Source organism: Panthera onca, chromosome B4, assembly GCF_046562875.1.
Source record: "Panthera onca isolate mPanOnc1 chromosome B4, mPanOnc1 haplotype 2, whole genome shotgun sequence".
In the NCBI taxonomy this organism is placed as follows: domain Eukaryota; kingdom Metazoa; phylum Chordata; class Mammalia; order Carnivora; family Felidae; genus Panthera; species Panthera onca.
The window spans coordinates 74,920,316-74,947,270 of record NC_138345.1 but is presented as its reverse complement, the minus strand read 5'-3'; the positions used below and the strand labels follow the sequence as shown (position 1 = coordinate 74,947,270).

Sequence of the window (26,955 nt, the reverse complement as noted above, 5' to 3'; positions counted from 1 at the left end):
AATCATAGTGAGGAATTCATACATAATAAAGCACACTGACACAAGGATACTAAAGATATAAATGAGTTATTAAGAGACTCCAGAATTCTTCTAGTAGAGGGATTTAAGGGAATCAAGGAAATGATAAAATCTGAAGAGGCAAAATCTGAAGAAATTATTGTAACAAATTTTGCATAATTTAAGAAAGATATAACTTGTCAAGTACTTCAGGGAAAGAGAAAAATTCACATTAAATAGAGTGAAATGGTGGATGACTGATGAAGAGAGAATTTCCCGTTGCAGCCCAGAGATAGAGAGCTAGAAAGAACGCTGCTCCTATCACTGCAAGAAGAAAATAACTGGACACACTGCAGATTAACAACTGCAATTCTTTTTTTTTTTTAAGTTTATTTATTTACTTTAAGAGAGAGAGAGCAGGAGAGGGGCAGAGAAAGAGAAGGCAGAGAATCCCAAACAGGCTTCATGCTGTCAGTGCAGAGCATGACTCAGGGCTTGATCTCACGAACTGTAAGTTTGAAAGCTTAACCCACTGAGCCATCCTGGTGCCCCTGTGCTTCTTGAGCCCCTAAGCAGGTTACAGGGCAAATGGCTAATTTGAAATCTAGAGAGAGACAAACACCTGCAAGGGTAACAAGGTTTAACTAGGATAGATACTACTGAAAACCATCTAAACTGGTATGAAGAATAAATACAACATAATTTTTATCAATTCCCAAAGACTGAGTGTAGGCTAGTGTGAGAATATGAAGACTCTGGGGGTGGCAGACACTGGAGGTTCACACTTTCAGACTTTTCCTCTGAGAAATGTAAAGAAAAAAGAGTACTGTAAAAAAGCCTCCCTGTGATGGGGGTAAGGGAATAGCAGTCATTGCAGAAACTCCACCTAGACCCTTCTCTATTTCCCTTATGGAACAAAAACCTTAATCTGCACAGAGTATATCAAAACCTTTAGTTGAGGGCACTGGCAAAATTCTTTGCACCTTGGGGAAAATAAAAGAGGGGGAAAAGTGGAGTACTACCCATGGGAAAAGAGCAGGAATTTGTGCTAGACAGAGAAAAAACATACATTACCTGGGAGGTACAAATATAAGAATAACAGCAGCCTCTGGTTGTTACCAGAGGTGGGGGGGTTGGGGAATGGGAGAAACAGGTAGGGGTCAAAAAATAAAAAGACAAAAATTCAATACTAAAAACCTTTTAAAGGAAAAATAAAACAATTACAGGAGAATTCCCATTAAAACCATGCAAGCAAGAAGACAGTGGAGTGAAATTTCTAAAGAGCTGCAAAAAAGAAATGGCCAACTGAGAACTGTGTACCCAGCAAAGATAACCTCCAAAATTAAAGAACAAATAAAGACTTTCTAGGCAAAGAAAACATGAGAGAATGTATTTCCTGAAGACCTAGTGTACATAAAAGTTAAATGAGGTTTCTCAGGTACATGGAATATTATATAAGCCAAGACTTTAGACTTATAAAAAGAAATGGAGAGTATAAAAAAAGAGAACAAATAAAGGGAAAATACAGTCTTTTATAAAACTTTAACTGCTCTAAAATTATTTTTATAGCAAGACAATTACAAGAGAGTGGCAGAATGTGGCAGTAGTATGTATAGTTCAAAGCATTGACACAAGTGGATACAAGTGACTCTCAAATAAGATCCAGTGTAGCAATGTTGAAAAATTAAAGCCAATCAGAAAAAAATTGAAAGTTTTCCTTAGATAAAAACAGATGTTTTTAAAGCAAAAATAGTAGCAGTGTGTTCTGTGTTCATATAATAGTGCACTGTGTGTTCACAGGTGAAATGCATGACAGTGGCACAAAACAGAGAAAGGAATAATTGGGAATAAATTGTTACAAGGTCTTTATACTACACTTGAATTGCTATACCTATTATTTGAAGGTAGACTGAGATTATTTAAAAATGTATATGATAACGTAGGGAAACCATTAATAACTTTAAATGTGAGTGGGCTAAACAAATGGGTTTAAACACAAGATATTATATTGCACTATAAAACAAATATATGCTGTCTGTAAGAAATAAAATTTAAGAAGAAGACAATAATACATCAGACAAAAACTGATGAGAAAGATATACCATGACAGCAAAGCTAAAAGGCAACCTATGGAATGGGAGAAGATATTTGCATGACATATCAGATAAAGGGTTAGTATCCAAAATCTATAAAGAACTTATCAAACCCAACACCCAAAAAACAAACAATCCAGTGAAGAAATGGGCAAAATACATGAATAGACACTTCTCCAAAGAAGACATCCAGATGGCCACTGGATTATCCAGGAAATACCGGATGGGAAATCATCCGGGAAACACCACTCATCATCCAGAAAATACAAATCAAAACCACAATGAAATATCACCTGACACCTGTCAGAATGGCTAACATTAACAACTCAGGCAGCAACAGATGTTGGCGAGGATGCAGAGAAAGAGGATGTCTTTTGCACTGCTGGTGGGAATGCAAACTGGTGCAGCCACTCTGGAAAACAGTATGGAGGTTCCTCAAAAAATTAAAAACAGAACTACCCTACAACCCAGCAATTGCACTACTAGGTATTTATCCAATGGATACAGGTATGTTGTTTTGAAGGGGCACATGCACCCCAATGTTTATAGCAGTACTATCAACAATAGCCAAAGTATGGGGATGCCTGGGTGGCTCAGTCAGTTGAGCGTCCAACTTTGGCTCAGGTCATGGTCTCCCAGTTCATGAGTTCAAGCCTTGTGTTGGGCTCTGGGCTGACAGCTCAGAGCCTAGAGCCTGCTTTGGATTCTGTATCTCACTCTCTCCGTCCCCCCACCTCTTGCTCTCTGTCTCTCTCAAAAATAAGTATAAAAAAATTAGCCAAAGTATGGAAAGAGCCCAAATATCCATTGATAGATGAATGGATAAAGAAGATGTGGTGTGTGTGTATGTATGTACACACACACACACACACACACACACACACACACACACACTGGAGTATTACTCAGCAATCAAAAAGAATTAAATCTTGCCATTTGCAACTGTGTGGATGCAACTAGAGGGTACTATGCAACTGAGGGTACAAAACATATGGAGAAAAAACAGGGTTGCTGGAGGGGTTGTGGGAGGGGGGATGGACTAAATGGGTAAGGGGCATTAAGGAATCTACTCCTGAATTCAGTATTGTACTATATGCTAACTAACTTGGATGTAAATTAAAAAATAAAAGATATACCAAGAAAAACAATGAAGAGGGGGGTGGATTATCTATACTAATTTTTCAAAGTATACTTTAGAATAAAGAAGATTATCAGGGACAAAGAGAGATATTACATAATGATAAAAGAATAAAATCTCCCCAAAAGGAATAGCTTCCAAAATGTTTATGGATCTAAAAACAAAGCTTTGAAAATATATGAGGCAAGGGAAGTGACATCTGCAAGATGGAGGGCTAGGAGTTCCCAACATTCTCTCCCCACCAAAACCAGCAAAACAATAAATAAACAACTAAAATAGCTCAGAGAAAGTTCTGGACTACAAGGAAGAAGGAGAAAAAACTGCTGAGCTCAAAAATTGAGGATGTCCACATAGAAAAGCATAAGAAGCATTTTACCTGTGTTACCCTATCCCCTGGTCAAGAGCAGCTCAGTTCCAGGAAGGATCCTCTCAGAGGAATTTCATCCCATGGGGAAAAGGAGAGCAGGAGAACCCCAGCAAGCCTCACCGCTGTGGATGTCTGCATCCTTTGGTACTAAGAACTCCCATGGTCTTCACTATTGCTTATCTCATCTGATGGAGGTGCCTGGAGTCCCCACCATTGCATCTCCTCCCTGGGGTTGGAGATGTTGCTGTGGTGAGACTTGCCCCAGGGGCCACAGTCACTGCTGTGCCTCACTTTCTGGGATCAGGATGCCACAGTACCTTGCCACATATGGAACCAGAGCTGCTGCTTCTCTGCATCCTGCCACTAGTCCCAGGTCATAGCTTTGTCCTAACATTTCCAGGGCAGCCACTGCTTCTCTGAAGTCTACCCCTTGGGTCTCAAGTCACTCTTTGACCACCATTACTAGGGGCAAGCTGTCACTGCTCTGAGCCCTGCCCTCAGGTAACATGTTGTGGTTCTGACCTGCCATTCCTTGGACCCAGCCACCGCTGCTCTCCAATCTGTCACCTGGGTCCTGACACGTAGCTTTAAAGGACTGCCACTTGAAACATGCTCCTCTTGTTCTGCAACTGTTCCCTGGGCCAGAGTTGGGACTTGGACTCATCATCCACAGATTGTGCTGCTACTATACCCTGTCCCCTGACCCAAGCCACTATTGTGCCTTGCAATTACGAGTGTGCTGCTACTGCTGCATTTCTCCTTCCTGCCTGAGACACTACGACAAGGTCTAGAGACCCAGACCCTGGTTCCATGGGAGATTTGCAGATTCTCACACCTTAGACACCAGTACTAGTGCAGCAGCAAGTGCATCTGTGCCCCAGGACCCAGGCACTGTGATAGTGCTACATGTACCTGATCATAGGACCTCAACTCTGCTAGCACTTTGAGTTCCAGCGTGCCAGATCAGGCAGAAAGAGGGATCCTTTTGATTAGAACTTCCTCCCATGGGCAAAAAGGGGCAACAAGAAGATACCAGCAGGTTTCTTCTTTGAGACTACCAATAGCCATAGCCACCACTGCCATCCACAGGAACTCCACAGTCTTGGACACAGAAGACTCCCATAGTCTGTGCCAATGTTGACTTCAGATGATGGAGCTGCATAGAGACTATGCTGCTGTGCCCTCCCCGGAAGCAAATACACTGCACTCCACCCAACCAGTGCCATTGTAATGACATTCAGATGAAGATATTCCCCACTGAAACCAGTCCAAAAAAGCTGGAAGAGTTGACTGCTTCCTCAAATTTGTAGACATCAATGCAGAGTCATCAGAAACATGGAAAAGGAGGAAAGATGACACCACTAAAAGAACAGAGTAGTTTTCCAGCAACTGATCTTCCAAAAATGGAGATCTGTGAGTTATCAGAAAAAGAATTAAAAATAGTTATTTTAAGGAAATTAACTGAGATTCAAGAGAATACAGATAGACAACTCGATCTCAGGAAAACAATGCATGAACAAAATGATAAGTTAGTAAAGAGCTAGAATCAGAAAAGAACATAACAGAAATTCTAGAGCTAAAGAATACAATGAGTAAAATGAAAAATGTAATAGAGAGCTTCAACAACAGGCTCAATCATGCAGAAGAAAGAATCTGTAAACTGGAAGACAGAACTCTTGATATTATCCAATCAGAGGAGAAAAAATAAATTAGAATGAAAAAGAGTGAAGAAAGCCTGTATGAATTATGGGCAACTAACAAAAAGAAAAGTATTTGCATTATAGAAGTTCTAAAAGGGAAAAGAGAAAAAGGGATAAAAAGCTTACTTGAAGAAATAATGTACAAAAATTCCCCAAATCTGGGGAAAGATATGGCCAACCAGGTACCCAAAGCTCAAAGATCTCCAAAAGGATACAACCCAAGGAGATCTTGACTGAGATTATAATCAAGTTCTCTAAAATCAAAGACAAGGAGGGAATTTTAAAGGCAGCAATAGAAAAGATTCACCACATATGAGGGAATCCCAATAAGACCAACAGATTTCTCAGCAGTTACCTTCCACCCAGGAGAGAATGGAATGATATATTCAAAATGCACAAAGTAAAAAAATTGTCAACAAAAACCACTTTACCCAGCGAAGTATGTTGTTCTTCATAAATGAAGGAGGGATAAAGACTTTCATAGAGAAAAAAAAAAACTGAGGGAATTTATCATCACTAGACATGCCTTACAAAAGAATGCTAAAGGGAAATAAAAATTCTGAGACAAAAATGAAAACACAACATACCCATATGGGAAGACCCATAAGGCTGCTGGAGATTTCTCAACAGAAACTTGGCAAGCCAGAAGGGAGTGGCATGATATATTCCAAGTGCTGAATGGGAAAAATCTGCAGCCAAGAATACTCTATCCAGCAAGGCTATCATTTACATATTTATTTATTTTTGAAAGGGAGAGAGAGAGAGCACAGGCGAGCAGGGGAAGGGCAGATGGCAGAAGAAGAGAGAGAATCTTAAGCAGGCTTTACACCCAACCCAACACAGGGCTCAATCTCATGACCATGAGATCATGACCTGAGCCAAAATCAAGACTTGGCACTTAACCAACTGAGCCATCCAGGCGACTGTATATTCAATATAATCTTAATCAAAATTGCAGCAAAACTTTTATGGAAATTGACAAATGTTCTCAAATTCAATTTTAAATTTAAAGTTCCACAATAGACGAGATAAACAACTCAAAAAACAACTCTAGAGTACTTTGTCAGATTTCAAGGCTTGTAAAATAAGAGTAATTAAGACAATGTGGAATTGGCATAATAATAGACAAATTGAATATTGGAACAGGAATTGACCCATATGTATATGCATTTGATTTACAACAAATGTACTAATATAATTTAAGTGGAAATGAAGATACTAGATTGTTTGAATATCCCATATAGTATAGCCTACTTCACGCCATACAGAAATTCAGTTTTCTGTGTTGTAATCCTATTTGTGACTAGTGAAATAATAAAGCTTTTAGAAGACTGCCTAGGAAAGTATATTCATGATCTTGGGAAGGGCAAAGATGTTTTGAAGAGGAAACAAGAAGTACTACTTATAAAAAGATAAAAGTGCCTAATTGTACTGCATTAAATTAAAAATTTCTGTTCATTGAAAGACACATTTAAGAAAGGTAAAAGAATTCATAAACTTTGGAATATATATTCTCAATACAAATGGAAAAATTTATATTTTTCACCAAACAGGATATACAAGTGGCCAGTAAACATGGAAATTTCCTCAACATGATTGATACAATGTAATTAAACCACAATGAATTTCTACTTCACATGCATCTGATTTGCCAAACTTAAAAAAAGGACTAACAATACAAAATATTGATAAGAATGTGAAACAACTGAAACCTTCGTATGTTGGTGCTGAGCATGCGGTGTTACAAACACTTTGGAGAATAGTTTGCTAGTTTCTACTAAGACCAACCATATAGTTATGCTATGTCCCAGCAATTCCTCTTCAAGTAATATACAAGGAAAATTAGTGTGTACATCTACATAAAAGATTTTTATACGAATGTTCATAGCAGAGTTATGAATACTTGCTAAAAAGTGGAAACAATTCAAATACCAATCAACAGAACAATGGATAAATTGTGAAATGTTCAAAAAATGGAATATCATAAGATTAAATTTCAAATAAGTGGTAAATTCTTTTTGTACTTTATCTGTCATTGCTGTGTGTGTGTAGTAGAAGTATATGTCCAATAATAAATGCTTGCTTGGTTTTCATTGGAAATCTTCATTGCAATTGGTGTTGACCTGTGCCAGCACTATTTGTACAAGAATACAGAAATTATTCTGACTTACTTTTCCTGTCACTGTACTAATTTAAATATATTGGCTTTAGGTTCCATGTCTTCTCAAAGTGATTTTGTGCTGCAACTGTAGACACATGCAGTTTTCCTGTTCTCCCTCAAAGATGAGGAAGTCTCCTTTCAGAGGCCAAATGACTTACATGCATGACTCTGATTTTATTTGTTCTCACATTCCCCTTTATATGTTATGCAGCATGAAATTAACATTGTTGAGTCCACATAGTCAAATAGATACCTCACACAGTCAAATACACAACAGTAAGTTGATATAACTGAGAGGTGGAATATGTAAACTATCAAATCTAATTTCAAATTTGTATCTCTGATATTGATGCAGAAATTGCAATATGGTGTTCTAGACTACAAAATAACTAGCATACATACCCATAGGTACAAACATTTTTTTGCTCAGTATAGCACTAATTATAATAGATTTGAACCTATTGAAGCTTGGAATCAGCTTGAATAATTATCAATGGAAGAATGGTTAAATTATGGCAGATATGTATTATGAATATCAGATAGGCATAAAGAGGAAAAAGCTGGGTATTGCATGTAGGCATGAAAAGACCTCCAAGTGTTTAATTAAGTGATGAAAACAAGCTGGAACATACATATGGATCTCATATATGTACAGAAAATGCCTCTGAGCATATCTGCTAAGCCATTATATCTAGGTAAGGTGGTGTAGTGTCTATTGATATGGCAGGAGATTGTTTCATAATTTCTTATGTAATGAAAGACTAATGAAAAGCAAGTTTGTCTTGTTTTTACTCATTTGACTCTCCTGATATTCAGCTTACTTGTATTTACAAACCTATTTCATATACACATGGGAAGATGATCAGGAGATAAACTCAACACTCCTCAGCTTCCATGGAAAATCCCAAGAGGAGTCATCCACCTTGTATTTGGCCTGAGGGAAAATCCTGGCTTCCTACACGGGGACCAAATTTTCTTCTCCCTCCTTGTTCCTGTGGAGCTCTCATCAGAATAAGAGAATTTGTCATTCAGTAGTTCAAAGTAATTGCTTCAAACCCAGAATTTCCAAAGATGTTGCATAATAATGTCCCCTGTTGCCCTCCCAAAAGTTCTTCTTTTTAGTTAATGAGTCCAAAGTCAAACTTCTAGTGTGACTCCAGGGAATGCCTAACATTAGCCAGCTGTCTCTTAGGCTCCTCATTCAGTCCTTCAACCCATCAACTGACAAAATCCAGCTGCCTGTCTCTGATTGGTTACATAAGAGGTTTCATTATTTGGACAGTGCAAACAGCAAGGTATTCATAATAGAGGAAGTGGACAAATGATTAATCAGGATTAAGAAAGATGAAAGAAATTGCTCAAGTGAGATGATCCTCAAGCAGAAATTAGAAAAAGTTTCTGAAGATTTATCTACAGGGTCTTTTGGAGCCTGGGTAAACATACTTCTTTTTACTCATCCAGCTTTTTAGACTGTAAATTATACCTATTCACAGAGTTGAGTAGTTGCGGTAATCCTCTCTTTATGGAAATCAACTAAACAAGGATGGCTTCACTTATTAATGCTGAGCTCCAGAGTACAAGCCAAGGGCATAATAATGTCCTTCCTAAATTCTCTGATGGTTTTGTTCCTTCTGAAGCTACTTGAACTACTTTATTCTCCCTTCTCTCCTGCCTTCCCTCTCTTTATGCCTTTCTAAGATACTTCTTCTGATTCCTCTCATCTAAACTCTTTTTTCACTGTCCCAGAGCTCTCCTGCAATGCTGTTTGCTCCAGGATGACTAGTTTTTAGGACTAGTTCCCTAAGATGTCTTTGTCAGCTTCTCAAATGTGCTTCTTTTCCTCATCCTTTGGAATGTTAAGCATTTAAGATAAATTTAAAACTGAGTTTGTTAAAGCTTTTATTTTATATAAATTACCCAATTAAATTATTATGACGCTGCAAAGTGGGTATTGTTATCCCCACTGTGTAGATGGGAAAATTGAAATTAAAAAGATGAAACTTCTTTTTAAGCTCATGTATCTAGACAGTAGCAGATCTGGGATAGGGCCCCACATATGTCTGCCTCCAATGAGATCTCCATGCCTCTGCTGCTTCTCTTTGCCTTTTAGCATAGAGCTTGAATTTTTTCAGGGTCTTGAAAGGTTGGGTCACTGAGATTACCACCCGAACAGGTAAGAACACCACACATATTTCTAATTTTTATAGATTAAAATCTTTCAATCCTGAACTCCAGAGAGTTGCACTTTTTGGCAGTTAAAGAAATAAATCACAGAGTTTGTGTCAAGTAAGTTATAGATTTGTTTTATGTAATTTTAGGAGTTGTCAGCATTTTCTTAAATATCAATACTATAAAATAATATCTTTAAGAAATGCATACATTGTGTAGCGCCTGGGTGGCTCAGTCGGTTGAGAGACCAACTCTTGATTTCAGCTCAGGTCATGATCTCACCAGTTGTCAGATAGAGCCCATAGTTGGGCTCTATGCTGAGGTGGAGCCTGCTTGGTATTCTCTCTTTCTCTCCCTCTGCCCGTCCCTACTCATGTGTGCGTTTGCAATAAATAAATAAATAAATAAATAAACAAACAAACAAACAAATAAATAAATAAATAAATTTAAAAAAAGGGGTGCCTGGGTGCCTCAGTAGGTTGGGCGTTCGACTTTGGCTCAGGTCATGATCTCACCATTCCTGAGTTTGAGCCCTACTGTACTGAAACTCAGAGCCTGGAGTCTGTTTTGGATTCTGTGTCTCCCTCTCTTTCTGCCCCTCCCCCACCAGTATTCTGTCTCTCTCTCTCTCTCTCTCTCTCTCTCTCTCTCTCAAAAAGAAATAAACATTAAAAAAATTTTTTTAAATAAATAAACAAATAAATAAATACAAGAAAAAGAAATGCACACATTGCAACAAGTATATTTGGTGGGTCTTGCTTTCTTAAGTGGAAGTCTTGCCACTTTGTCTTCATGTATGTATGTAAAACTAAGAAGTAAATAAAGTCAAAACTGTGTAGTATATAGTACATTTGCATCAGTAGACTTCTAATTCCTTCACAACAGAAGTTGGAATTATTGTCAGCATAAACTTACCCATTGCTGGCAATGTGCATGATTTCGTATGTCAACATAAAACAATAAACAAAAGAAACTCACTCAATAGGATACTTGCAAAGAAAAAATCACAACATTGTAAAACTCATTCAGATCTCTATTTGTGAAGCAACTACACAATCATTTGTTTATAAGTTTCCAGTTCAACATTTTCAAATCTATATCTGAAAATTAAATTACTTAAATCATTTAAAAGTCATCAAGGCAGCCAAACAGTTCAGTAATTCAAGGTGTGTTTTTCATTTCTGTGTTTGACTTTAGTTGCTTCTTTTGGACCATTCTGTTGAAAATATGGCTTTAATGCTGTTAACTAAAGATCTCAAGGTACAACTATGTTGGCAGTGAGGGCTGACAGAGCGAGCACCACAGGTTGGGTACTTATTACACCTGAACATTAAAACAATTGGTCCAGCTACTTGGTTGACATGTGCAGGGCAAATAACTGGTTGGATTTCTTCCTTAAGCAGCTGATTTTGCATTGCATTAACAGAATGCTAGATTCTCTATTGTTTCAATGATAGGGATTTGAAGTACGATTCCTCAGTTGCTTTTCTTTCTTTCCTTTTTTTTTTTTTTTAAGTTTATTTATTTATTTTGAGAGAGAGAGAGTGTGAGGGAGGGGCAGAGAGAGGGGGAGAGATAGAGAATCCCACGCAGGCTCTGCACCATCAGCGCACAGCCCGACTGGGGCTTAAACTCACAAACGATGAGATCATGACCTGAGCTGAAATCAAGAGTCAGATGCTTAATGGACTGAACCATCCAGATGCCTCTCCTCAGTTGCTTTCCTATTTTGGTCACTTTACCTAGTATATATTTTCCATATGTTGGTCAAGTTCTATATATATATTGTTTTGTTTCTCACAGAGGTGAGAATTCACAACTTTCATGTAACAAAAGGAAAAGCACACAAAGACTTGTCTTAATTATGTATTTGAATACATAATTTTTTTGGAATGTGTTTGGTGGGTATAGAGAGAGTGTGTTGTAACCAAGAATAACATTTTATTATCAGATTTATATTGCAAACACATGGTCTTGTAACTAAGGGAAATACACTGTAACTGTATTCTGTACATTTTTGTATTTTAAGGTATATCATTTAGCTTTAATTTGATTTTCCACAGTGGAAATGTCTAAGTAAAATTTAGTCATTAAATTTGTGGGTTTTTTAATTCAAAAATTTTAAAAACATTTTTCATTAAAAAAAGTTATAAACAAGGGTGCCTGGGTGGCTCAGTAGATTAAGCATTTGACTTCTGCTCAGGTCATGATCTCACGGTTTGTGAGTTCAAGCCCCACAACAGGCTCCATGCTGGTGGCATGGAGCTTGCTTGGGATTCTCTCTCTCTCTGCCCCTCCCCGATTCATACTTGCTCTTTCTCTCAAAAGTAAATAAATAAACTTAAAAAAAAATTACACTGGGGCACCTGGGTAGCTCAGTCAGTTAAATATCCCACTTCAGCTCAGGTCATGGAATCTCGTGGTTTGTGAGTTTGAGCCCCACGTCAGGTTGTGTGCTGACAGTTCAGCCTGGATCCTGCTTCAGATTCTGTGTCTCCCTCTCTCTCTGCCCTTCCCTGGCTCAGGTTCTGTCTCTCTCTCTCTCTCTCTCAAAAATAAATAAATACTAAGACATTTTTTAAAAATTTTGAAAAATAATAAACACACTGGAAAGTTGAAAGTAATATGATAGTATAACTTTTACCTAGATCCATAAATTGTTAGCATTTTGCTACATATACTTTATTAACTTACATTTATCTATCATCTATCTCTCTATGTAATTTGATCTGCTGAATCACTTGAAAGTAATATGACATTGTAACACCTCACTCATGAGTACTTAAGCATTCATCTTCTACAAATAAGGATATTCTCTTATATAATCACAGTCCCATTGACAGACCTGTGATGATTAACAATAATTCAATAAATATCTAATAATTGAGTTTGTGTTTTGACAGATGGGATTTGAAGCCTTTTGAAATGTAGGTAGTGCTTCCTTGTCTTCTAAGATTGTATTTCACCATCATTCTTTTTGTGCTGCCCTTATGGGCAGCCTTATCATCTTGTTCATGCTTGTAGGGCAAATGTGACTGCTATAGGGTACCACAGATGTGAGGTAGTAAGCTTTGTCATTTGGTGCTTTTCCTGGGAAGCTGGAACTGGAAACTCCATAAGAGGATCTTAGTTACTATGCAACGTATATAGCTAGTCCTCACTCATGTGAGCCACTCATGCGGAAAAGTACTGTTCAAAATCTTGACAATTGATTGCATAATAGGAATCATTGTGATTTGTATATAAATCCTCGGGAAATTATACTGCAGTCTAATTTATGTAATAATACTATTGATTTCCATGTTTGTTTAGTAAATCTTTGTGAAACCAAACCAAACCAAAGATCTCCCTTAACCCACCCCAGAGCACATGAGATATCTAATCGGTCAAGGAATGGGACATAAAGCAAACCAGAACACATGAAGAAAATAGGCGATGGTTATCTTTGGCACCTCCAATTTTGTGTTTTCCCCTAATGCCAAGTGCCCTTAAAAATCATGGGACTACAACAAATACCATTTAGAAACGTGTGTCTTCATCACACAGACTGGCTTGTCTTTAAAAAGTAGTCTCTCATTCAGTCATTCATTCATATTTTTCACTGTCATGTTCTGAGTAACTCTTATGGGCTATTTATTATGCTTGGTAGCCTTCGTCTGATTCTGAAATTAACATTTCTCAGGGAACTTTTACTTAGGGCAAGAGCCAACTAATTTCCTCCACATAATGGTGTTAATATCTAGAAACAAACCTATTATATTATATTCCCAGAGCTGTTTACTTTAAATTTTGAAATAGAGATTTAAGAAATAAATCAATAATGGTGATGTTTCAGGAATCAGCCACAATAAAAATGCTTTAATATAAATTTTAAAGTACCTTATTGAGACGACATTGACAAAGAAAAAGCTGTATCTGTTTAATGTGTAAATGTGATGAGTTTGGAGGTAAGTATACATCTGTGAGACCACCATAACAATCTATGACATAAACATGTCCATCACCTTCAAAAGTTTCCTCCCACCCTCTTTATTTATTATTGTGACTTTTTGTGTGTGATAAGAACATGTAAGATCTACCCTCTTAGTCACTTTTAAGGATACAATACAGAATTACTAACTATAGTCACCATGAAATATGGTAGATCTCTAGGACTTATTCATTTTGTGTAACTGATTTTTTACCCTTTAATCCATTAACTAATCCTAATTCATTAACTACCTAATCCATTAACTACCCTAATCCATTAACTAATACCTCCCTGTTTTCTCCTCCTCCCAACTTCTGGCAGCCATTTTCTGGTCTCTGCTTTTATGAGTTTGACCATTTTAGGTTCCTCATATAAGTGTTATCATGTAGTATTTTTCCTTCTGTGTCTGGATTATTTCACTTAGCATATAGTCCTCTAATTTCATCCATGTTTTTGCAAATGGCAGGATTTCCTCTTTTTCTTAGGGCTGAGTAATATTCTATTACATATATATATATATATATATATATATATATATATATATATGACATTTTTTAATCCATTAACCTGTCAATGGACTCCTAGGTTGCCACCATGTCTTGCTACTGTGAATAATGTGACAATGAATATTGGAGTGCAGATATTTCTTCAAGAGGAAACTTCTTCAGCAAGGAAAGTCCTTCACCATCAGCCAGGCCAGAGATTCTTGGTAGGCTGGTTGGTGGGGACCATGAGCAGACTGGCTGATGGGGTATGTGGGCTGGCCTTGTGCTTTGTGCTGGAGTTCACAGGCAGGCAGGTAGTGCTGGGGTATGTGGCAGGTAAATCTGGGGCTGGCATCCATGGGTATGCTTGCTGTCTCTTTTCCCCATGGGAGAACTTGTGGGTCAAGGATATCTTTTTTTGTGCTTTACTATGCTGAGTTGTGAGAGGGTTGATACGGGTAAAGGTATTTCTTACCCTTTCAAATGTGTTTCTCATTTCTGTATTCCACTAGGGTGCTATAATGTCTCACCTGGATTCCAGATCTTTCATAAAGGTATTTTCATCCATAGATGGTTGTTAAATCATTGTTTCTTGGGGTGATAAGGGCTGGGACCTCCTATTCTGTCATCTTACTGATATCACTCCTTAATGTTATTTTTAAAAGATTGTTCTGAGAATCTCTAAATAATGTTAAAGAAGAAACTTAACTGTGAAATTAAATTGTAGCATTGACTTTTATCAGAATGCTTGCCTCTTTGCAAGGTGTTGCCTTGATTCAAGGTTGGGATTCTCTCTATATAGTTCATGGAATCTTTGGATCTAGTTAGTTGGACTATGTTTGTTGGTAGCCAAGAGAAAGGGAATTCCTTTGTATGTGCTGTCTCTGAAATGATACAACACCAGCCTCACTCCTGGCTACTGTGAACCCTTACTTGGGTTCTCTTGCTTTGTTCTGGGGGCAACGGGGTGATCTCAGAATGAGCATTGGGAGCCTCCATGCATAATATTGCTATATCTAGAGAGTTAAAGAGGAATAATTTAAGATATTATCTCCTCTACTCTGAACCCAAATAACTATACGAAATATCTAGATATTACCCGCAATTTATTGTTTTACATTGCTAGTGTTGAATCCATCATAAATGTTAACATCCAATATATGATTTTCTACTTCTCCCTTAAAACAGTATTCTTAATGTTGACTTCACGAGCTGAAGAGTCTTATTACTTACTGGATCTGAAAATATTGTTGCCACAGAACAGTGTACTACCAACTGAGAATTCAGGTAATTAGGTTTTGTTCCTTATGTGGGCTGGGAGGCATTAATTGTTCAGTTAGTAAATGACAACATGATAGATTCCTCAGTCTTTACTGATGAAGTAAATGAAGTAGTGTTCAATTGGAACAGCCAGAGCCCGGAAGGGCCTCCAGTTTGAGGCAAGAATATTGAACAGTTTTATTGAGACTCAGATGACGTTTAGAATATCAGGCCACTACAGGGATATATGTACAAGTTTCAAAGTATGAGGAGAAAGTTTAGATAACCATGTGGGGGCCTTAAAGCCTGCAATAATGGCAGAGGTAGGAATAGTGACTATGTAAATTACCGGATATATGATTTTTAGGATTAGCATGGTGATATAACCAGAGCATTGTCTTATCACCTGGGTACAGCTTCTCATGAGCCATTATAATCATAGCATTGCCCACAAAAGCCCACCTAACACATCACTGGACATCATGATCTAGGCTATCAGTTTTTGAAAATGTATTATTACTTTGTGAATGTATTTTAAAGTTTAATTACAATATGATGCCATTAAATAAAATGAAGGAAATTTAAAGTTAGAATAATCCAGAACAATCTAATTCCACAGCCAGTTTCTAATTCCTTGGTGTCTTATTGTCCTCCTATCCTCTGATAGTTTCTTACACTTCACCTTGGCCCCTTTTCTCAAGATTGTGCTTTTTATCATTGTCAATACCTTTATAATTTTATCATTAATTTTATCATTTTAATTTTATCATTATCAATACCTTTATAATTCCTTGTGTGCATGTGGGCATGCTCACACACATACACATGCACAACCAATGATCTCATTTACACCTTATTGAAAACAAATGGAAGCAGTCAAATGGAAACTCACTTCTTGCACTCTTGACCTTCTCTCTTAGACATAGAAGTGACAAAGTATCCCTGCTCTTACCTAAGTCCTTTTACTCTAGACTTAATCCTACCTCATTTTCTCGAGTAATTCACTCCTGCAATCTTCTTTTCCACCTTCTTCTCATGTCAGGAAACTTCTTTTCAAATGTACCATCTAAACCACATAAAATCATTATAGCTCCAGAAAAGACTATAATAAAAAATAGGACCATGGCTTATTTAAAATATCAATGGCAAAATGGCAGCCAAGAAGTTAACTTTTAAATACATGAATGTGGATTGTGGGACTTTAGTGAAAAGATATTCACGTAGAGTAAGATCTAGGTGCTGGGGTAAGTAAGAGGCACTGAGAGACTTTTGGTGGATCTTCTTGTTTTCCAGAGAGAACACTTCTGTATATGGCAATGAAAAACTACAGTGCTATCAGTGAGTTCATTCTCCTTGGACTATCTATTGACCCCAGTATTCAGGCCATACTCTTTGTGCTGTTCTTTCTGATTTATCTCTTCACTCTGATGGGAAATTTCTTGATGCTGCTGGTGATTAGGGCTGATTCTCACCTCCACATGCCCATGTACTTCTTTTTGAGACAACTGTCCTTCCTGGACCTCTGCCACTCATCTGTCACAGTCCCCAAGATGCTGGAGAATCTACTTTCTGAAAGTAAAACCATCTTTGTAGAGAGCTGCCTGGCTCAGGCCTTCTTTGTATTTGCCACCGGGGGCACGGAGGCCTGTCTGCTGGCTGTGATGGCCTATGACCGCTATGTAGCCATCAGCTCCCCTCTGCTCTATGGCCAGGTGATGAGCAACCAGCTCTGTGTTGGGATGGTGTGGGGTTCCTGGGGCCTGGCCTTTGTTGATGCTCTCATTAATATCCTCTTGGCTGTCAATTTAGACTATTGCGAGGACCAGACTCTTCCCCACTTCAGCTGTGAGCTGTCTTCTCTCTTCCCTCTGTCTTGTTCTGATACCTCGACCAACTTCACACTCCTGCTGTGCTCCTCTGTCTTGCATTTCTTTGGAACCTTCATTATGATTGTTTTTTCCTATGTTCGCATTGTCTCCACCATCCTGAGCATCAACTCCACCTCAGGCAGAAGCAAGGCCTTCTCTACTTGCTCTTCTCACCTCACTACTGTGATCTTGTTCTATGGCTCAGGTTTCCTCAGCTATCTCTTGCCAACTTCAGGCTCCCATCTGGCGATGATGCTCTCCTTGCAGTACAGCGTGGTCACTCCCATGCTGAACCCCCTTGTCTACAGCCTACAGAACAAAGAGGTGAAGGCAGCTATGGGAAGAATGTTCAGAAAATATTTTCATTCTCTCATGTAGTAGACAGAAGATTATGACTGAAGGGAGACTGAATTATTATGCTACATGATCAGATAATGGATTTTAAGGAGGATTTCTTGATTGTCCATGATGCTAGATGCTATAGGGAATACAGTGGTATTTATTTCCTTGAAAATGCTTGTGAAGAGGACAGAAAACTGTTATCTCAGGATGACTCAGGTTCAGTCTTATTCAGGAAAGGAGAAATGAATCAGTCTTCTTTTTGAGGGGTCATTTTATAAAAATGTTGATTTATTTTTCATTTCTATGTGGACATCTATTGCTATTGGTTAATCATTACTCTTTCACACTTCTTCAAATGATTACACCCAAATCCTCAGGAAGACTAGTTTTCTCAAATTGATATGGGTCTGTAAAGTGGGGTGATCCTATAATCTAGAATAGGCTAACTTTTCTACCCCTTTCTCCTGACAGTGCATTGAGGCAAGGAGTAAAATCAAGACCCAAGTGAAGTTATTTAGAATCTAACTCTAGGAAGTTCAAGTACTTAGCAGGAATAAACAACAAGAAAAGACAGCATTTGGAAGAGTCGATCTGACTATAGTGCCTAAAGAGTCCATGAAATCTGGCTCCCTTAGCAGTTGTCCTTCCTGAAGTCATATTTTAAACAAATATAGTGACAATAGCTAATTCATTACATTTCTTTCTTTTTTTTTTAGTTTATTTATTTATTTTGTGAGAGAGAGCAGAGCATTTGTGAGTGTGGGAGGGGCAGAGAGAGAGAGAGAGAGAGAGAGAGAGAGAGAATCCCAAGCTGGCTCCATGCTCTCAGCATGTGGAGCTTGATCCCGTGAACCGTGAGATCATGACCTGAAATCAAGAGTCAGATGTTTAACCAACTGAACCACCCAGGCGCCCCCTAATTTGTTACATTTCTTAACTCAAGCCAAGAAGTGTGCTAAGTTCCTGTGATAGGCAGACTAGTCCCCCAAAGAGATCCTCCTAATCCCTGGAAACTATTAATATGTTATATGGCAAAAGGGATTGGACAGATGTATAAAGTTATGGACTTTAAAATAGGGAGGGTATCTTGGATTATGCAGGTAGGCTCAGTCTAATCACATGAATCCTTAAAAGCAGGGAAGCTTCTCCAGCTGTAGGCAGGAACAATGCAGCAGAAGGGAAGGTCAGAGATAATATAAGCATAAGATAAACTCAGCCTAGCATTGCTGGCTTTACTCATGGATGCAGGCTATGAGCCAGAGATTGTATGTGGCTTCTAAAAACTGAGAACAACTACCAGCCAAGAGCCAGCAAAGAAATAGGAACCTCATTTCATGGAATTCATAGAATTGACTTCTGCCAACAAACTGAATGATGTCTCCTCCAGATCCTTCAGGTAATGTCTGTTGGCTTGATTTTGGCCTTGTGTGACCAGTGGAATCAGTTGAGCGCATTGAGATTCTGACCAGAACTGTGAGATAATATATTTCTGTCATTTTAAGATACTAAGTTTGTGATAATTTGTTATTAGCAGCAATAGAAAATTAATATATATTACCTATATTACCTTACCTTTATTATCCTACTTAATCATCTCAACAGGTATGAGATAGTTTTATTTAGTTTTCCTTTACCAGTGAGGAAATGAAGATATTCACCTGTTGAGGGATTCATAGCAAGGAAATGGTGGAGCTGGAATTTAAACTCTGTAGCTTGAACAGAGTCCATATTCTCAGTCACTGACTGCCCCTTCCATTCGGTCTATAAGACTCACTGATCCTTTTCACAATTATTTACTACCAGATTCAATTGCTTATAACCAAAGAATGGTAACTCACACCGGTTTCAAAGGCGAGATTAAATCAACTGAACTTTAGTGAAATGCAAAGTGTTTAGAATTAGATATTTGGTTAAAATTTGACAGAAGAAATGATTATTATGATACCCTTCCTCTTCTATTTTGTGAATCATCCTTCTTTGTTTTTTCCAAAACTTCTTTTTCTGTCTTTCATCAGGTTATCCACAGTCAGTTTTTGTTTCTTTCAAAGAAAGGAACTAGTTTTGAAATTGGAATGGAGATTGATTTGTAGACAACAACCCTCAGGGAAGTGAGGATATGTAGAATTAGTTATTGTGCTAAGATGTGCACAATGAAGTGAGTTGTCCTTTCATTTTTTCTTCTCATGATATGTAATTGCCACTCTTAAGATCCATGATTGCCTGAGACTGTGGAGATTGTGCTAAACCTCTGAATAAGGAGGAAGTGCTAAAATTAAGCAAGTCCAAGAGAAGGAGGAATGCCAAGACCACAGGTCTTCTGCTGTCAAGATAATTATTTCATTTCTTGATTTTTGACCTTAAGGTACAGAATGAACTTCAGGGGATATCTTTCATTTTATAGACATAGAGCAGAGGCTATACAAAATAACTCAGAGATTGATTCAGTGAATTCACTATCACACTAGGTTACTTATGGGAGAATTGGATGTTTATCAAGGAATTGTATCATCTTAAAAATTGGAATAATGACATCGTGAAGAATTTGGAGGACCTGGAAAACTGTGAACCTCCAATCTCTCTAAAGCTGCGATGTCTTCCTAAAGGAAGAAAGCTAGTAACTCCTCCTATCTTATATATTCTTCCATGATGCTTCTGTTGAGGCCTAGAATTCAAATCAACATGGCCTGAGAGGTGAAATCAGAATCAGAGAAGGAAAAAATTACACACAGAAGAAATTCATCTATAGTAATAGATGAGTTTTTATCTCCAATAATCTAGGGAACATTTTTGGAATGAATTTTTTTTTTTCTCTTAACTAAGGAGTGTATGTTTAATTTCTGTGTAGTGTTATTTTTTGAATAATATTAATTTATTTAGACTTCATCTTACATAAATACCTGAATGGATCGTATCATACAATTTTTTTCTTGGTGATTTTTTGTTTTTATTTTTGGCTTGCCATCCTTTCAACATCTTTTCCTATTTATTCTCCACTCAAGGTAATCCGTGTTAGCCACAGAATATATATCTTTCTTAGTTTTCTTTGGCTTATATAATCATGTTCAAATTTCTGTACACATATTCTGTTCACATATTTATATATAGAGAAGCTTTTCCATCTCTGTTTTAAAAAGTATGTATAATATGATACACATTTGTCTTTTCGCATTAATAATTTACAAAACTTACTACATATCAAATGGCATAACTCTAATTCATTTTTTCGTGTCAGCATTAAATTCCATCTTATCAATGTGTCAGTTTCTCAAACCATTCTCCTACATATGGGCTCACTTTGCTTCCATTAAAATTTTTTTTTTAATTTGAGTATAGTTGACATATGATGCTACATTAGTTTCAAGTGTGCAACATAGTGATTCAGCTTCTCTATACCTTATGCTGTGCTCACCACAAGTGTAGCTGCCACCTGTCACCATACAACACTATTACAATATCATTGACATATTCCTTATGCTGTGCCTTTTATTCCTGTGATTTATTCCTTTCATAATTGGAAGTCTGTATCTCCCATTCCTCTTCACCCCTTTTGCCCATCTCCTGACTCCCTCCCCTCTGGCAACCATCAATTCTTCTTTATTTACAGGTCTGATTCTGCTTTTTGTTTATTTTTTTATTCACTTGTTTTGGTTTTTAGATTTCATGTATGAGTGAAATCATATGGTATTTGTCTTTCTCAGTCTGACGTATATTGCTTAGCCAAAATATGGAAGCAACTTTGCTTCCATTTTTTAACCACTACATTTTTGTAGTGGTTAACATGAAATTTAATGTTTTTATTTATCTGGGATTAATTCCCAGAGATAGAATTGTAAAGTGTATATGTATATCTCATTTTAATTGATGTTGCCAAATTGTTTACCAGGTATACTCCACATCTCTACCAGCAAAGTAAGAGTGCCCTTTAAGCCCTACTGAGGCTGCAATGTGTTATAGTTTATTATATAATGATATTTTTATTTCACTGTGCATTCTTCTGATTACTAGGCAATATTAACATCTTTTCACATATTAGTCGACAATTTGCATTTGATCTTTTGTGAAGATCATATCCATAGCCCATTTTACTTTTGGATTGTTTGCTGTTTTTATTAATGTTTTAGAGCATTTCACACTTCAGGTACATTAACCATTTGTCTTCTATGCAGCAAGTATCTTTTCAGTTCTGTTATTTGCTTTTGTCTTTTTTTTTTTTTTATGGTATCCTTTCCCATGCCAAAGTTTTTAGTTCTTATATATTCATACATAGTTTTCTTTAAACATTAAGTCTCTTTACCCATCTAGGTAAAGATCTACCTCTTAAAAATGGTTTCCTAGATGTCCTTCTTAGACTGTAATTTTTTATATTTTTCATTTAAGTCTGTAATCATTTGAAATTCATGTTTGTGTTTGGTGTGAAATAGATGTCTAACTACATTAGGATATGATGGATAACAACTTGTGACAGCAACATTAATAAATGACTCATTCTTTTTCAACTGAACTAAAATAGCAATTGAGTCACACATTAAAATCTGAGGTAAATTTATGGGTTTTTATTTTAATGATGTTCTATTTATCTCTTTTTAAAATATTATATTGATATTTGGCAAGATAATGTTTCTTCAGTATCACCCTCCCCCCGATATTATTCCTTCTCATTCTATTATATATCCTTTATCCAACTTCAAAGAAATACAATTTTCGGATTACAACTGAACCGGCATCAAATTTAAAAAATAGTTTGGGGATAATAGACATGTTAATGATATTAAGTCATCCCAATAAGAATACCATCCCAATAAGAATATGTCTTTCATTTTGTTCAGACATTGTTTATATCCCTAAATAAAATTTCACGGATTATCATTATATAGGTCCTGTGCCATTCTTCTTAGATATACCCATAATTTAAAAATTTTTCTGTCACTATTATAAATGGGTTTTCCCTCATTTTTGTTTATAAGCTCTTACTGTTAGTACAGAGAAAAGATGGCAAGTTTTAAATAATTACTATTGTACCCAGTATAGAAGATACCATGGATTGCATTTGTGTGCATCTCTTCCAATCCTATCCTAGTGTGCAGAAACTAGAAGAGTAACAGCTATATTTGCAAGCTCCATTGGATCTAGTTTTAAGAAGCTTTCTTAGGTTTCAGATATATTCATATGAAATGATAATTTGGACCTGAATCCTCAGGGGACAATGACAAGATGTGGGGTATCCTTTTTTCCAACCTAGATCATGGCAGAGATGGCATAGCTCTGCAGATAGCAGCTGTGGGTGAAGACGCCCTGATTTAGTAGCTTCTACAATAGTAGAGACATCTTTTGACCAGGTTGAAAGTAGCATGGCTCTGTGATCAGCTGCAGCAATAGAACTTTCCAAATTCCTAGGCTTTCTGCACCAGTGGCAGCAGCTTTTCCTATTGTGACAAAGGAGTGGTTCTGGGATCTGCATACATTGTTAACTAGGAGATCATTCTAGTGCCTGCTTCTCCAGCCCTTCTTAAAAATTTTCATAAGCAACTGAGACCTCTATCAAATTCCTGTGATTGCAGCTGAACCCAGGTGGATGCAATGAGCCACTGTCCCAAAATCTCTTAACTCTTTTTTCTTTTACTATAATCTCTTAAATTTCCTAGACATGCAAGTATACATCAAAGAACAAAATATTTTATAGTGTTTGTTTCTAATATCCATATAGTAATTTCATTTCTTTTTTTCATTTTGTGAAAACTTCTAAAATAACATTTAATAATGGTGTCAATGAGAATCCCTAGCTTATTCTTGAATTTAACTGAAATGTTTTTAGTATTTCACTTCTGAGATAATATTTCCTATAATATTTCATTTTAGTGGTTTCTATTCCTGTTTATTAGCAGTGGGTACATAATTTTACAAATTACATTTCAGCACCTACTACTATTGCCACAGTTTTACTTCTTTTATTCTTTGATATTATCAAAGCAAAAATTGCACTAGATAAAATAAAGAAGCAAAGAAGACTGTATTCAAGGCTATTGCAATAGAAAAGAACTGAGTCTGAACTCAATTCCAGTGAAACAAAAGACAGTAGGGGTAGGGTTTTAAGAACTAGGGTGAAGGGGGGAGATCCTGGGCCATCTGTGTTTGCTAATTGGCTTTACCCATAGGAAAAGTAAACTTTCATGTATCTTCATGACAGGAGGTAGTTTTACAACTTAAGACCAATGTGCCCTTGAAGTTAGGCTCCTACCCTCCCACAGAATCTTGGGAGATCAGGTGCTTATCTTCCTTAATGATTACATTTCAAAGAGATAGTTCCCAGGTCTTTGGGAAAGACATTCCTGAGTTGTAAAATTGGCAACAGGCCTTTTAAAAGATTACATCTCAAGGATGTAGAGAAATGATTTATGATGACAATTTTTCTCTAGTAAAAGCTCCAAGAAAAGAAAAGTCAGGGGCTTAGAGTCAGGAAAAAGCCCATCTAAAGATTAGTCAAACTAGGGAAACATTAAGTCATCTTGTTATAATGTTTTTGATAGTAAACTTACTGATATGAAGCCATCCTTATATTTTGGCATTAATCCTTGTTTGATCATACTGAATTTTAGTTTTATACATTGCTACGTTCAATTCACTAATAATTTACTCAGAATTTTTGCATCAATATTAATATAGATATTTTTCTATAGTTTTCTCGTTCTCGTTTCTCATTTTACATTAACAGTGCTACAGAGATTGCTCATTGTCACCAAGTATCTATTATCCTTTGTTGCCTCACCACAGAATTACTACAGTTCTTTATCTAAGCACATCTGTATGCAGAATAGTTCTTCAACCAGTCTTTCTTGCAGCCATGTGTGACCACGTGATTAAACTCAGACCAGTGAGGTAAAACATTAAAGTTTTAAGAAGTCATCCCTGAAAGAGTATTGTTTCTTGCCTTTTTCCACTTCCTTCTTATCCCTTTCTCCTTATTGCTTGCAAGAGTGCATTTTTAATGCAGGAACTGGAATACCCATGTTGTCTACTACATGACTTTGGGAATGGAGGCCATTCATGTAAGTACAAATATAAGTTGCTGGGATGCTGAAGACTTTTGGCAATAGAGCCATAATAGCAACCCTGAATACTTCCAGACTTTTATGTGACAGAAATAAAATTCTGTGCTGCTTATGCTTCTATCAATTTGGTCTCAGATACTTGCAAATAAATTTTATCTTAAAGAATATAGAATTTGATTCCAGGAAGTAGAGTGCTCCATTTAGCAAAACCTATAATATGTGGGGTTTGGTGCAGGCAGTCAAGCAACAGGCAGTAAGGATTTAGAAAATGAATGTTAGAAAATCCAATACCCTAGTTAAGTTGTAATAAATTATTTGATCAAAGTTGCATCCATGGTACCTTGAAAGGCAGCCCACATGCTTACTGTCACCATAACATTAGAGGAAATGATAGTAAAAACACAGGATATTGGTGGGTGTTGACTGCCTTCTTCCCATTTCAGCCAAGTCTTATGAGAGATCAATTCTGGCTAGAACTCCTGCCAACAAGCAGAAATTGAAGGTAATACAGTCTACCAAGTTAATTTTTGCCTGCAGTTAACAATCTATATTACCTGAGAGTTGTGTAATTTAGAGTCTTACAGGAGTGAAATGTTGACTGGTTCATATCTGAAACTGATACAGTTATAAACACTGGCTTTGATGCAACAGCCATGATAGGAGATAAAATTAAATTTCTTCCACACAAAAAGACAAAAACATACTGGAAAAACAAGATTTTGAGTGTTGCTTTCTCATTCAAACCCATTGCTTCAGATAGCCTCAGAGTGGCCTGATTAATAACGGGAGTGACAGAAAAGCAGAGCAGCCTTGCTCGGTAAGATTAAGATAATAGTGTCTTCAGACTTAAAAATCAAGGCTATTCAAGATTTATAACTACGATTACCTACACAGAGAACCGACTGGAAGCCTGCCCTGTAAAAATCAATGTTTGACTGATCCCTAAAGAAAATTCTACATGTTGAAGCCCAATGAAAAGCAGACATTAAAAGCTATGAAGATACTAAGAAGGACATTTTCTCCAGTACTCATCTCAGATGTGGCCATGCAAGGTAGTGGAACAAGGAATATTCCTGAGAGCAGAGCTAAATGATAGAAAAATTGATGGATTCAGATCATCCTACTCAAGAGGGGAACTAGGGCTGTCGTGTGCTACAGCAAGCTTACTCCACTGCCAAGGCAGGAGACGTCACAGCTCCTGAGCATATCTGGAACTTGTGACTGCTGTTAAGTTGTTGAAGAAGTCTGTACAGTTTTCCTGTGGAATATCTGCATTCTGGATTTAGCCAGTTTTCTTCCTAGTTGTGTTACTTACCTTGTCCATTGAGCCCACATTTTGTCATAAGAAAAGACTTGAGTCCTTTCTGAAAATCTTCTTAAGTGGAGTTGTGAACTTCATGTTGCATTACATCAAGAGAGATATGAGGTTTGGTTATCCCACTTTTTTTTTTTTTTTTTTTTTTTTTTTAATATATGAAATTTACTGTCAAATTGGTTTCCATACAACACCCAGTGCTCATCCCAAAAGGTGCCCTCCTCAATACCCATCACCCACCCTGCCCTCCCTCCCACCCTGCCCTCCCTCCCACCCCCCATCAACCCTCAGTTTGTTCTCAGTTTTTAACAGTCTCTAATGCTTTGGCTCTCTCCCACTCTAACCTCTTTTTTTTTTTTTTTTTTTTTTCCTTCCCCTCCCCCATGGGTTTCTGTTATGTTTCTCAGGATCCACATAAGAGTGAAACCATATGGTATCTGTCTTTCTCTGTATGGCTTATTTCACTTAGCATCACACTCTCCAGTTCTATCCACGTTGCTACAAAAGACCATATTTCATTTTTTCTCATGGTTATCCCACTTTTTTGATGACAAGATAGATCAGTGGGTGCAAGTGATGATGCTTGTATCCCTTCACTGTAAAGTTCTCCAACCTTCTTTTACTTAAAGCTGTTTACAAACCACTGATGACAATTGCTTGAAGTAGTTATTTCATTAGAGTTTCCAAACTGGTAATTTTCTTATTTTCTTATTCCTTCTGTATTTATTAGCTGGAATTAATCTGAATAAAATTAAGTTCTCATATCAATTAGGGTTTCTTTGATTAACCTGAAATATAATACATACGAGAAGTCATGAGAACTACTTTATTTCTTTCCCTTTAATTATAAATTTTCAGTATAACCTCTATTAATGTCATTGAGCTTTTTCTTTCAGTGCTTTATCTTTTTTTAATTTATTTTTTATTTTTTTTAATATATGAAATTTATTGTCAAATTGGTTTCCATACAACACCCATTGCTCATCCCAAAAGATGCCCTCTTCAATGCCCGTCACCTCCCCTCCCCTCCCTCCCACCCCCCAT

General features: G+C 37.0%; 1 protein-coding gene across 1 annotated transcript; it reads left to right on the top strand.

The window, feature by feature from the left end:
• The first annotated feature begins 15,276 nt into the window (after nt 1–15,276).
• LOC132660339 (olfactory receptor 8S1-like) lies at nt 15,277–17,586 on the top strand. Its single transcript, XM_060604355.1, has 2 exons — nt 15,277–15,367; nt 16,634–17,586. Exons 1-2 carry the CDS (start codon nt 15,277–15,279, stop codon nt 17,584–17,586), a joined length of 1,044 nt encoding a protein of 347 aa, XP_060460338.1.
• Nucleotides 17,587–26,955: the final 9,369 nt, after the last annotated feature.

Bases quoted from the DNA above. Each gene is read 5' to 3' on its own strand.
- LOC132660339 (XM_060604355.1), top strand. From the start codon at position 15,277: ATGTTGACTTCACGAGCTGAAGAGTCTTATTACTTACTGGATCTGAAA. The intron at 15,368-16,633 runs GTAATTAGGTTT...CTTGTTTTCCAG, and splicing joins ACTACCAACTGAGAATTCAG to AGAGAACACTTCTGTATATG.